Genomic DNA, 13,476 nt, shown 5'->3' with positions numbered 1-13,476 from the left:
AGCTAATGACGTGTCGCCATGGAAATGACAGGACGCCTCTTTCCTCAATAAGTATAAACAGACCGTTTCACAACACACAGCAGCAGATTTTCGATTCCATTCCTCTCTCTGTGTTACTTTGAGTATTCTGTGACTCGTTTCAGTGCTCTGGTCAGCTACCTTCGCTGCTTGTAGCCCGTGTGAACAGATACCAGTACCACCGCTATAAATTATTTTAGTTTGTTTAACACACAATGGCTACAATAATGCCCTACATGTACGAGCCCGAGTATACCGAGGAGGAACTACTGGAAAGGGAAGCACGCGAAAACGATGGGGATTCGGACGGCAGTTGGCAGGACGAATCAACAGATGAAGAGCCTTGGCCTAGTCGAATGGTCGGCGTTTCCACCTGGGGCACATGCAATCGGTGCGAGCTAATGCCAACTGAGGACGAGAACTGCTGCTGCCGAGAAAACTCGGGATGCCTGGCCTACATTTCGGAAGGCGAGCCACGACCGCAATGCATCACCGAGCTGCCAGACTTCAGGGCAGCCTGCCTCACACGGGCCGTGTTGAGAATAATGATGGTGCTTATGCACGAACTTCGCGCAACTGTTCGTCCTCGTAATCCGAGTAACGAGTAAGTATACTCTGCTTGTCATGCCACTCCTATTTCATGTTCTTCTACTATATCCAAAATTACATCTACATATCATTGTAACGCATGTAAGTCGTTCAATAGTGTGCATTGTCTAGATAGCATTTGTCCGTGTAGAATGCCATTAGTTACAAGAATTGTCATTGACAACAAACGTTTATTAAACTTATCTTGGTCATTTAAAAACAGTTTGTTTCATTCCTTTTCACAGGTGGTACAGGCTGGTGGCCTATCGTTCCTTTACATGGTGGCTCCACGGGAGGCTTGGACACCGCGTTCAAAGAGTGATACCCGCCTGTGCCGTTCGTGCCATTAGAGAAACGTTCCTGAGTGACAGCGGTCAGTACAGGGGATTTTCTCTCGCTGTGCTGCAACCTGACCTGTATAATCTTTAAAGTCTTGTATTTTTGTGTCATGAAAATAAGATACAAAATAAAACACCACATATATTTTAACAACGGTTGTTTCGATTTTTTAAATGAATCAAGTGTGTCTCCATTCAAGGATGGACGTCAGACATCTGTGCTCTGTATGGGTGAAGGTCTGGTCGCTGTGAAGCAGGGTGGTCACTATCTATCTAAGCTAACATAACATATTCTCGATAATGCATGCAATAAATAACACTTGTTCAAAGTCTTTCAGTAGGTTATGTCTCTATAAAAGTCACACATATATCTATACTAACAATTACCATTGGATTATACAGGCCTTAGGGTCCTGACCACTATAATACACCGGTTGAAGTGTGGGTCTGTGCTCACAAGAATCTCCGGTATGTGGCATTTGTTATTGATAAGCACGATATAATATCATTGATATAAAGGCGATATACTATATATTGATATAAAGGCGGTTCGCGCCGGTGGATGCACGCTGGCATGGGGGGCTGTGACGGGCGCAAACGGCCAAGGTGCCAAACTACATGTACACTTCAAAAGGTATCCCACGCCAAGGGGCCATCGGTCACATGGCCTCCTCAGACCCCGTGTCTCCAGCCAGACCTCCCCTTGAAGCAGGCCGCCCCCCTGCAATCCACATAAGTGTGTCTCCATTCAGCAGTCTTCCTGTGCCTTATCTGCACGCCCCAGGCCCATCTATCCCACCCCCCTGTATCAAAGGCGGTTCACGTAGGTGGATGCTCGCTGGCATGGGGGGCTGTGACGGGCGCAAACGGCCAAGGTGCCAAACTACATGTACACCAAAAGGTATCCCACGCCAAGGGGCCATCGGTCACATGGCCTCCTCAGACCCCGTGTCTCCAACCAGGCCTCCCCTTGAAGCAGGCCGCCCCCCTGCAATCCACATAAGTGTGTCTCCATTCAGCAGTCTTCCTGTGCCTTATCTGCACGCCCCAGGCCCATCCATCCAAACCCCCCTGTATCAAAGGCGGTTCGTGCCGGTGGATGCCCGCTGGCATGGGGGGCTATGACGGGCGCAAACGGCTAAGGTGCCAAACTACATGTACACTTCAAAAGGTATCCCACGCCAAGGGGCCATCGGTCACATGGCCTCCTCAGACCCCGTGTCTCCAGCCAGGCCTCCCCTTGAAGCAGGCCGCCCCCATAAAACCACGACATACATACGTCATTCATTCACAAACACACCCCTGTTTCTAATACTTTATAAACCACTTGATATGTCTCATGAGAACATCTTTGTGCTTTGCAAGTCAACTCCTGAACGTGTTACCTGGCAACCACTGAGATCTACGCTAATCTGCTCGTCGTCGTGCTATCCATGAACTTCTGTGACCGCTTAGAGCAAACCCATCAGTGTGCTACCCGTGGCCACCCACTTATTCTCCTGCAACATACTGCTCTGCTTGCTGAATCCAACTGTTTGTTGGTCAAGGTAAGGCCATGTATCCCAGTCATATTTCGCAGATTTTTAAATTTCTATTTACGAGTTGAGTACACAATAGTGCTAGGTTCATTGGTCTCATTGCTATTGACTTGAGTTTCCATTGCTATGCTATCAATAGATCTATTTATTTTTATCTGTGTCTATTGTCATCGAATTGCACCCTTCGGGGGTCCAGTCTATAATGTAAGCATGTTTCCTTCTCGTGCAATACAGAACATCCAAGGGATGAGTCACATGTTCAGTTTTTAGTCACATCATTTATACATTTATGCAATTTATGCAAATACTAAGCACATAATGAACTGGTATAGTTCCTGCGACCAAAACAAACCTTGCATTGATCATTGTATGATTCATTTACTTTTGTATCAAATCTTTATTCTTCAAGATTGTATAATAATGTCGATATTTACTTTTCAGATTTATCAACAATGCCTGCCTGTTCGATTAGCGGTTGCCCTTCGAAGACCCATGCTAACTCTGAAGGCATGTATTCCCGAAAACTGTTGATCGAATAAGAGAATGGGTCAGACATTGCGGATATCCACTGGATGAGCTGGAAAGTAGAGTCCAACAAGTTTTACAGGACAAGAGGGGTGATCTGCAGCCGGCACTTTTCCTTGGACATGTACACAACATCTTGGGTAACAAAGAAGAATAAACGGCGAACGACACGGAAATTGCGCGTGAAAACGCTATTCCTACTCTATTCGTCCACATTCCGCCACCGGTGAGTCAAGTGTCCGGATTTAGCTTTAGGCCTTGCGGTAGTGTGTAGGTAGCCGAATGGATTAATTGATATTGTAGGTGTTCTATCCCTTGTAATAATTTCGATATTGATATGAGTGTATAGTTTTTTGAATAATGACATTTATCAATATATTCTTTTTCGATTTCATAACCCACAAACGCAATGTATATATATATATGGGGACAGGGAACTGTGCTGTATTGAGCATTTTTCAAGTATTCTGTCGCCTTACATGGCTATTTTTAATATTGGCATTTCATTATCAATCATTAATTGACCTTTACAACTTCTTGACTATCCCTTGAATCTGAAGCAAGAACATTCTACATCCTTGACGTGGTCGCAGTTATCAACCACTTCTAGCGCGTATCAGGTACTCTTACTAGGTTAATCCGCTACATACTTTTTTTATGCATGTCAAGTAATAGTTTTATTCTATCGTGTAATTATTTTACCGAATGTTTGGTTAGTGCTTTCCAATTGATATACACCTTAGTTATCGTCCACTGGTGTTTGTTTTCAGTTATAATTAGTGTTATCCATACTAATGCAAGTACTGTCTTTCAGGGAGATGCTGAAGCGTCCGCCACATCTACAACATTTCTAGATGTTCTTCAACAGCAGGAGGTATGGATATTGACAGCTCCATCGAGCGTCATCATCAGAGCTGGAATTCTTGTCGTTTGATTGTTCTACACAATGTTTCATTCGGGGTTAGCCGTTGATATGTACCTGTGCTGTCGACCCCAGGTGTGTGTTATGTTTTCACAATTGTAATCCTCACTAATGCAAGTACTATGTTTCAGGCAGCTGATGGAGCGTCAACCCCTGCACTTGATGCAGAGCCTGACATTCAAGTATACGAATCGGCGCAACAGCTTTCCGAAGTGCGCACTACATTTGCAACATCCATAGATATTCTTCAGCAGCACGAGGTATGCATAATGACAGCTCCATCATGCGTGATCATATAACGTGATTCCATTTGCTATACTTTCTTCCCTATTAACGCAAGTGCTGTGTTTCAGGGAGACGACGAAGCTTCCACTACAATCACAACATCCAATTTAGATGATGCAGATGTAAATAATTTGTTGAAAAAAGTCGATGAAATGTGATCATATTTAGATTTTCCTTGATTATTTTGGACAATGCATCATTTGCAGTTATCTCTTTATATGTACCTGTGCGTTCGACCCCAAGTGTGTGTTATGTTTCCAATATTGAAAACCATACTAATCCAAGTACTGTGTTTCAGGGAGACGACGGAGCTTCCACCACAATCACAACATCTCATTTAGATGATGCAGATGTAAAGGAATCGTTGAAATAAGTCGATGAAATGTGATCATATTTGGATTTTCCTTGATTCTTTTGGACAATGCATCATTTGTGGTTATCTCTTTATATGTACCTGTGCCGTCGACTCCAAGTGTGTGTTGTGTTTCCAATATTGAAAAGCATACTAATGCAAGTACTGTGTTTCAGGGAGATGCGGGTGCCTCCTCTCCAATACAACCATTCATGGCAGTCCATGTAGAGCCAGAGGTATGGATACTGACAGTTCCATCGAAATAGATCATCACTGGTCGAATACTTGTCGTTTGATTGTTGCACACAATGTTTAAATCGTGTTTGGCTATTGAGATGTACCTGTGTGTTCGTCCTCACGTGTGTTTTATGCTAACAATATTTTGATACATAGTAATGAAAGTACTATGTTTCAGGGAGACGATGGAGCCTCATTCCGTGCTGTCTAAGCGGATACAGAAAATATAGTCGTTGCAGCGCAAGAGGAAGGGAGGACATGCGGAAACGAATCGGAGCTACAGCGTGCAGATGTTGAAGGTCGAGTCAAAAAAGTTGCAAAGAAAAAAAAACAAAAAAAGGTTAGTTACAAACAGTTCATAACTTTAAAAAAATGTTTGTGCTGGGGACTATTTTATGGTTTTTTTCCAATCAATTCTACTACACTCCATCTTGTGTTTAAACTGAACATCCCTTTTCCAATCTCTCCTCCAGTTACCCGTGGGTGTCAGAACTATACACACACAGACAGTGAAGCGAATGAGAGATGTGGCTTGCCAGACCGTGTACACTATGGAGGAACTATTAATTGAGGCGAGGCGTGTTCAAGCTCGAGATGCTCATGTCCAATGGCCAGAACATGAATTAACTGTGTTTGGAGACTACAGCAAAGTTGCATTGGACCATAGCTATTGTGCGACCGCACCACCACAAGAAGATGTTATTGAATGTATTGAAGATAGCTCTGAAGTAGTTGCAGATCAATTTACACAATCTACACCCGCCAAAAATTTGCCACCAAAAAACCTGTCGACATTGTTGTGTTCTCCCATCAATGTTGAAGTTATAGATGTCGAAATGACAGAGAATGAACCAGCCGCAGCATCCATAGACGCATCAGAACTTGATATCAGCGATATTACTTTCCAATGTGTTGAAATCTCCACAACGTTAAAGGCCGAAACAACGTTGACGCAGGATGACAGTCTAATGAAAGAGAGCAAATACATTGTATTCGACAGTTGTTTGATGTAAATTATAAGTATGCTGAAATGTGTGCATTCCATTAGAGGGAAAGTATGTGGGAAGCCATTGATTAATGTGACTCGTCAAATAAAAGGCAATAACGTCAAAATAAATGCCGCCTGTAGATTAAATCATAGGTTCTCATGGTCTGCACAACCGATGCTGGGGAAACTGCCAGCAGGCAATCTACTGTGTGCAGCTGCATCACTTTTTAGTGGCTCCAGTTTTAGAAAGTTAGAGGCTTTCTTTCAGTTTGTGGGACTCCATTTCATTTCTAAAGCCCTGTACTGCATATACCAACGTGATTATCTGTTTCCGGCCATTAGTGATGCTTGGAAAATTGAACAATTGTCTCTAGCAAGTACATTCGAAGGCAAACGATTCAGGCTAGCCGGCGATGGACAGTGCGACAGCCCTGGATTTTCTGCCAAGTACTGCACCTACCACTTTCAGGACATGGATAGTAAGAAAATTGGGAGTTCGGTGGTCGTGCAGGTAACACAATGTACATCCTCAGTGGCCATGGAGAAACTAGGATTTATAAAATCAGTGGAATATCTACAATCAAGGGGAATGCACATCGACCTCATAGCCACGGATAGACACGTTTCAATTGCCAAGAAAATGAGAGAGCAGTTCCCACATATTAAACATCAATTTGACGTATGGCATCTTTCTAAATCAATCAATAAGAAAATCTCGGCTGCAGGGAAAAAAAAGGTTTTGAAAGTATTTTGCAGTGGTCACATTCTATCACCAACCATCTTTGGTGGAGCTCAAAAACTTGTGAGGGGTCAGTGGAAATACTACTTGAAAAATGGCGGTCACTGATGCACCACTGTACCAACGTTCACCGCTGGACAGCAAATGAACATTTCCACCAATGTGAACATGGCCCTTTGTCCCCAGAGGAGGCACGGAAGAAGAAGTGGTTGATTCCATCTTCATCGACACACAAAGCCATTGAGAAGATTGTTTTCGACAAAACTCTATCAAGAGATTTGAGAGGACTGACAGAATTCTGTCACACAGGAGATTTGGAGGTGTCCCACAATATGTGCCTAAAGTACAGGCCAAAGCGCTTGCATTTTAGCTTTCGGGGCATGAAACATCGCACTCTACTAGCGGTCTTGGCCCATAACAGCAATGTCGGACGTGAACAATCTAGGACTAGGGGTAAAGTAAGGATGCCTCGCTACACTAAGGTGTTTTCAAAACGAAGTAAGTAATGGGTGATCAAACCAGTCTATGATGAAATGCAGTTCAACTTTGTGAAAGGCTTATTGTTGCTGTGTTAGAGAAGCACAGATATGGAATTTTGGACGTTTCTGTGCAGAGCAGTGATCCATTGCCACCGAACATTGCGACTGTGCCATGCCCACCCGAAGCACAGCTGATTGTGAAGTACAAATCCCGGTTTAAATAATTGCAACACGATTGTCTTTTTGTAAATAAATGTTATTGTACAGTGTACCTGTAAACCTAACCCCTACCTTCACCATCATGGGTGGCGCACAAGCTGGGTGTCATCTTTGAATTCTCTCTATTCACCTCACATATGTGTATGTATATATTTTTCTCATGTCTCATCTCATGTAAATGTAAATGCCGCGCACTGTTGCGCACTGTTAACGGAGGGGAGGCTTGCGTATTGCAAATAATAAAACAAACAATAAATCTCACTTTTAACTCAACTCCTGTGGTACTTTATACTTTCCCTGACCTTCCGCAAAAAATTAAATGTCTCAATTTGGGCTGCAAAGCTTGCAGACAACGGGGACAAAATTGGGGCACTTAGAACGCGCCAGCCAAGCGGGCCGTGGCATTTGGGAGAGAAGCCAGTTCGCATTTGCACATTGAGGCGCACTAAATAGACGGATTCCAAACTTCATGTTCTCACAGATGCATATACTACGTGATGTTGCAAATAAAGAATGCGAAGGACAGCGCCCAGATGAGGCCCACAAGTTGCACTGGAAGTATAAGGGTCTATTGTTTTTTGACCTTGAGACAGGGACCATGCCGAAAGAACTACATTTGAAGGGAGTGCGCAATAACGTAAGAGACGATAAGGCAGAAAATTCAGAAACTAGACCGAGTTTCATTTTACTTCAGTATACGAAAAATCGTTGTCAAGAGCACGGTCCGTTTTACAGACTGCATTACGAAGAGACACAATGGAAATTTGAAATATAATGTAAGTAAATCTTTACACGCTTTTATACCGGAATGAAGATTTAATGAATGGATGCATGAATAAATGAATGAATGAAGAGCTAGGAAAAGCAAGTAAAACGTGTTCGTAGTGGGCACATGGGCATGCAGGTCCACTGGTCTCACCGATCTCGGTCCTTGTACCAGCCACTTTTCCCTGCACTGCCTACCTGCACTACGGGACTGTCTCTGTATCCTTCAGCCCCTTCTCCCGGCATTTACCCTGCACTTGCCACCAGCTGGCCCTATTATTTAATTTGTATTCAACTAACCATGTACAGCCCTTCCCCATGCGCGATCGAAAAGACACCTGGCCTAGTAGGATCGTTGTCTGTCTGCCCTTGTTCCCCACCTGCCTCGTCACGCCTAGAAACACTTGAGTATAGGCGCATTACAAATGCCATATCATATATCATATCATTCCTCACGCATGTAGACTAACTGTCGTTTATCATTGTGTGTTGGCCTCGATTTATCTCGTTACTTTTCGCATTGATTTTAGAGACAAACATACTCCATTGAACTATCCTTGCAAGCAAATAGTTTCTGATCGGCCGTAATAAATAAAATGAGTAATATTAATGAAGTTCGGCTAGCGAGACTAATTATAATTTTTTTGTTTTCATAACAGGTATTTGATCCCATTCTGCCACTGCCATCTGTTTGAGACACCGGCGGATGGATTCTTCAGCAGACACCTGCAGCTTCGTGTCAACAACTGGAGCACGATCACCATATTATCGGACGATCGCCAAGGGCCCACATGCCCTTACACTGTACTAGTGGCTAGAAGCAACATAACAACCTTTAGGCTGGACTAGTGCCTAGTTGATGGAACAGCCTTGCGGTTCACCGTGCTTCCAAAGTGATTCTTTTTACGAAAATGAACACCCTGTGTACCATAAAGGAACAGCGTGTGACTCAAGATGAAACGGAACAGTTATTGCGGATACAGATAAAAGAAAATAAATGGCTTTTGGAGTTCATATGGCAATTGCTGAATATTCTCTAAACAATTAATGTCAAATAAATCTACTTTACCAAATGTACCGTGTTGCTGTTTCATTTTAAAGTACAGTTTCATATTCCGAATTGTGGCGCGCTGTGTTGTGAGTTGATCTGTGTTGGTTTCCGGGTTCTGTGTGGAGTCGCGCAGAAGACGACTGGGAGCGTTTGCCTACGCAGCACAGTAACGTCACGGGGAGAGGCGGGGGAATATGAATGTTTTGATAATGTCAGGCTCAGGGGCGGGGGAATTGATTTAGTGCCGCAAAAGCAGGTCAGCCAGGGCGATCGGGGAAAAGATAGGATTATCAGAAAATGGCGGCTCCCTGGTGCTTGTTTTCGCGTGCGTTTAATGGACGAAAACTCGGGTAAGGTCCATAGGAAAGTTTTCTAAAATCGAGCCACTTAGGCTTAAAAAAACATGGCCGACCCGTAGGGACAATAACATTTTTTACTAGACCATGCCTTTAAGACTTGGGGAAGGGAACTCCAAGGTAAAAGGAAAAGTCAGGCTCGAGCCCAGCAGAGGGAAGCCTGTAATGAACCTATGGTGAACTTAAAGTGCATATGGAAATATTGTGAAACAAAGGTGAACATTATGTTGTGGTGAAAGAAAAGGGAACATGGAAACAGGTTTGAGTCCGGCAGAGGAAGACCTGTGTAAGACTGTGGTCCTATGGGTGTTTCAGAACTCAACTGGACATGGGAAATGAGACCAAGAGAACTTAAAGGAGCTGTTGTACTTTGCAGGGGGTCTCAGTAAGCCAAAGTGTGCTGAACTAGATGAAACTGTACCTGTCACCTATCGATCTGAACTCTCTAAACCCTGTGCTAGTAAACATGGGGAAGGAAACTGCTATACAAGCCCTTCTGACACTTCTTTTGACAACACTCTTTATTTCCCCTGTACAGATTTGTTGTTCGAGAAAGAGGGCGAGGTTAGGTTTCTTTAGTATAGGTCTTTATAATTTGACTTTGACTGACAAGGACTGTTTTTCTTTTGTTTCATGATCGAGACTACTCCCATGTTATTAGGATTAGCTAGGAATGACACCAACCCTACTGAGTTTCTAAATAAAGGTTTTAGAAAGTTGCATCTATTGTCGTGTATATCTCCTGTTGATACCATGCCCTTTTTACACCACATTGTGTCTATATATGTAATATGCCTTTCAGTAGATTGTGGACCTGCAATATAGTATAGGAGTGTGTTTTGTCTTACATGGCAATTTACTGTTTTGATAACAACATTAAGCAGTTTTATTGTGTGTTGCGTTTACTTATACTACTTATTTAACTAATAGAGTTATTTATGCGTGTGATCTTATAATGGTGTATATTTCTCAGCATAGCAGTGTAGTGTTTTTAGTTTAAGGATAGGTGTGTGGACTAATTGTACCTTTGTATCAGCCTACTTATCATCTCTTGAGTTATGCCTGTGTGCTCTGTCAGGTTACGCCTCTTAAGAGACATTTGCCTTTCCTTTTTGGTTGAGTGTATTGTGCATCACCTTAAGGTTAGTAGTTGTACACTTCTCCAAATTTCCACCTCTTCCAGGTCATACCAACTCCTCCTGATGTTACCATTTCCTCTTAGTTCCCACCCGCTTCTTCTAGTAGCCAACACCACCTCTGCTGTTAGCACCGCCTTCAGTTTTTTACTGCCTCCTCCTAGGACTACCACCTCCTTCGGTACTTCACCCCATCCACCTGATGTTAATACCTGCTTCAATCTCTTACCCCTCCTCCTGATTTGATCACCTCCTCCAGAATTCTACCACCTGCTTCACCTTTTGATACATGTATCAATCATTTATGGCCTTCTCTTGATGTTACCACTTCTTCCAAGCTCTCACCAGCACCTTCTCATACTGACACCTCCTCTCATGTTACCACCTGCTTCAATCTTCTACCGCCTCTGACATCCACCTCAATTCTTCACCCTCTTCTTGCTCGTTACCACATCAACCCATCTCTTAACACTGCCTCCTGAAGTTACTACATCCTTCAATCTCTTACGACCTGCTCCTGATGTTACCATCTCCTTCAGCCACTAATCGCCTCCTTGTTATGTTATAACATATTCCACTCCCCTTTCAACTTCTTCCTCCTACCTATTTGTCTCCAACAGACCTGCATAGTCCCTGTGACACATTCCAAACTCCTCCAACTGCCACCAAGTTTCAACAACCCACACCCAGCACAGCAGCTGGGGCAGTTTGCATTGATGCTGTTGAGGACTGATATTTGTTTGGCTCCTCTGAGTTCATTTGGATTTACTTGGAGCTCAGGGGATGCAACCAGTCTATACCTGGCAGGTTGGCCATGTTTGTGTTCAGATTTGTTCCTCTGTCCTCCTCTGAGGCGGTCTATACTGGGCTGAGGCCTGTTGTGGTTCAAGCATGAGTGTTACAGATTGAGAACATGCCGAGTAAGTGTTTTAGGTTTTTGTATTCATTGACAGTATTGCACAAGTGGGACAATTTGTTTACCCAGCTTACAATGTGGCAACCAGGGAACATGGGAGTTAAAATCCTGCTTCCAGCTTTAGTTTATCCATGTTCGGGAAGTGCAGAAGGGAAACAAATTATCTGTGGAACAGCAGTGCTTGTTGCTGATTCAGCAAACTTGCAAGAATAACTCCTTTGAAGTGCTGGTAGATGCTCTTTTTTCCAACCTAGGGAATTTGTGTCTTGCTAAAGCCTGCTTTAGACTCTTCCAAAAAGGGGATGGTCTGTCCTGACAGGCCAGTCAGATGGTAAGGGACTGGATCCCTGAGAGTGGCCTGTGCTTCGGCAATGTGGCTGACCCCCTGCCCTATGTTGGGGATCAGGTTAACAAGACCACGGAACCCTTCCCATACAACCTCACTGGTCCAACATCAGCTGTCTCAGGGTTGAACACAGCCCCTTTGTTACCTTCCGTGCAGCCCCAAGAGTCAGGCAGGGAATCTTGTCACACATATTATATGTGGTGTGCTTTTCTGTATCTTACCTACTCTACTTCCCTCATAACTGTTGTCTTAACTGCTCAGCCCTGTCTACCATTAGGTTACCCAGGGAAACCGTGCTTTAAACACTATTGTCTATCTGTGTGTCATGTCTTCCTTATCCCCTGAACAGGGGAAGGAGACAAAGCAGCCTAACAGTAAGCATCCCCCCCTCTCCAACAGCACAGATCAGGAGTGACTCAATTGCTCAAAGATCACTACAACAAACCCAAACAGGTAGGAGATGGAGAAAGTCCCTTGATCCCTAACCAGTGGCAATGCCTACTGCACTTTGCTCCATTTTTCTCTAATAGACAAGGGATTGAGAAGGCCTGTAAGCACCTGACCCCTTTTACCGATAACACAGAACATCGGGAAGGCCTACTAGGCGCTCAACTCTCTGACAGTACTGCTCAACTCAATAACCCACTGCTCTACACCATGAGACCCTGTAGATACCCTACGGAAGCACAGTGATATCAACTGCAGAGTAGCTTTTTTTATTAATCCCCTGCAGCATAAGATAATGTAACAATGTAGACTTTATTACCAGCCCTTAGAGCTTGTAAAACACAGAACGATCCGGCATATTTGCATTGTCTCACATTTTGATCTTTGCCCACAGAATGCATGTGACCGAGTCTTGCAATACTGAGGAAATAACATCTGTGGTGAAATACCACATACCCAATGCCACGTTATCACGACACCATGAGCAGGAGATTATCTACACTTTACCTTTTGACAACGTAGATTCATTTTCAGGTAAGAGGTCACTGCACCGACCATTTCTAAGATGCATAAAATGAAACGGCAGAGTATCCAAATCTAGCATTTGAGATAAAAATGTTCACAAGTGATGATGTAACAGCCCAGAATCCAAATCTGCATAGGCTCTGCATTGGTTACATTATTGATCATCAACTTTGATCAGATGATTTGTTGCTTTGAAACATTTTAGTGAAAAGGATCTGAAGTTTCGAGTAATTGTTTTAGGGGAATTTAAATCTTTTGTAGCAGGATATTTAGGGTAGATACCAGCCAGGACATACTGTTAGAGTGTTCATTCATTTCACAAAGGGTTTGAATTTAGGGTAACAGTGCATTATAGCTACATGTAAGGCAGAATCATATGCAGTACCCTTTGGGAACACTACACACAATTAAGACTACAAGTGTAAGTACAATTTCACCTTTGGTACAAGCCTGTACTACACTGTAAAGTGGTAGCGATGGCTGAGCAGCCAGACTTATCTGAAGAGCAGTAGAACAAGTTACACAAAGAACCAACAAATACAGTGATTCAAATAAACACTTACTCAAGGTTTCTTGGTAAAAGAATATACATTTATTTACAGTCAGTTTGAAAACATTACACTAGTAAGAGCAGCTCAATATCACACACTAATAAACCACAAATACACAACCGATAAGTAAATGAACAAGTTTAGCTCCCTGGAAG

General features: G+C 43.3%; 1 protein-coding gene across 1 annotated transcript in view; it reads left to right on the top strand.

Annotated features, from left to right (window-relative positions):
• The window catches only part of LOC138583119 (ATP-binding cassette sub-family A member 9-like), a 2,601,648-nt gene that overhangs the window by 1,147,105 nt on the left and 1,441,067 nt on the right, over positions 1 to 13,476 (top strand). Inside the window, exon 17 of the mRNA XM_069655079.1 lies at positions 12,640 to 12,779. Coding sequence (XP_069511180.1) covers positions 12,640 to 12,779 — 140 coding nt within the window. The remainder of the gene's footprint in view (positions 1 to 12,639; positions 12,780 to 13,476) is intronic.

This window comes from Ambystoma mexicanum, chromosome 3q (genome assembly GCF_040938575.1).
Source record: "Ambystoma mexicanum isolate Mex_15411 chromosome 3q, UKY_AmexF1_1, whole genome shotgun sequence".
NCBI classification, from domain to species: Eukaryota; Metazoa; Chordata; class Amphibia; order Caudata; family Ambystomatidae; genus Ambystoma; species Ambystoma mexicanum.
The sequence above is the reverse complement of the archived record's forward strand: the minus strand, read 5'-3'. Positions and strand labels throughout refer to the sequence as shown.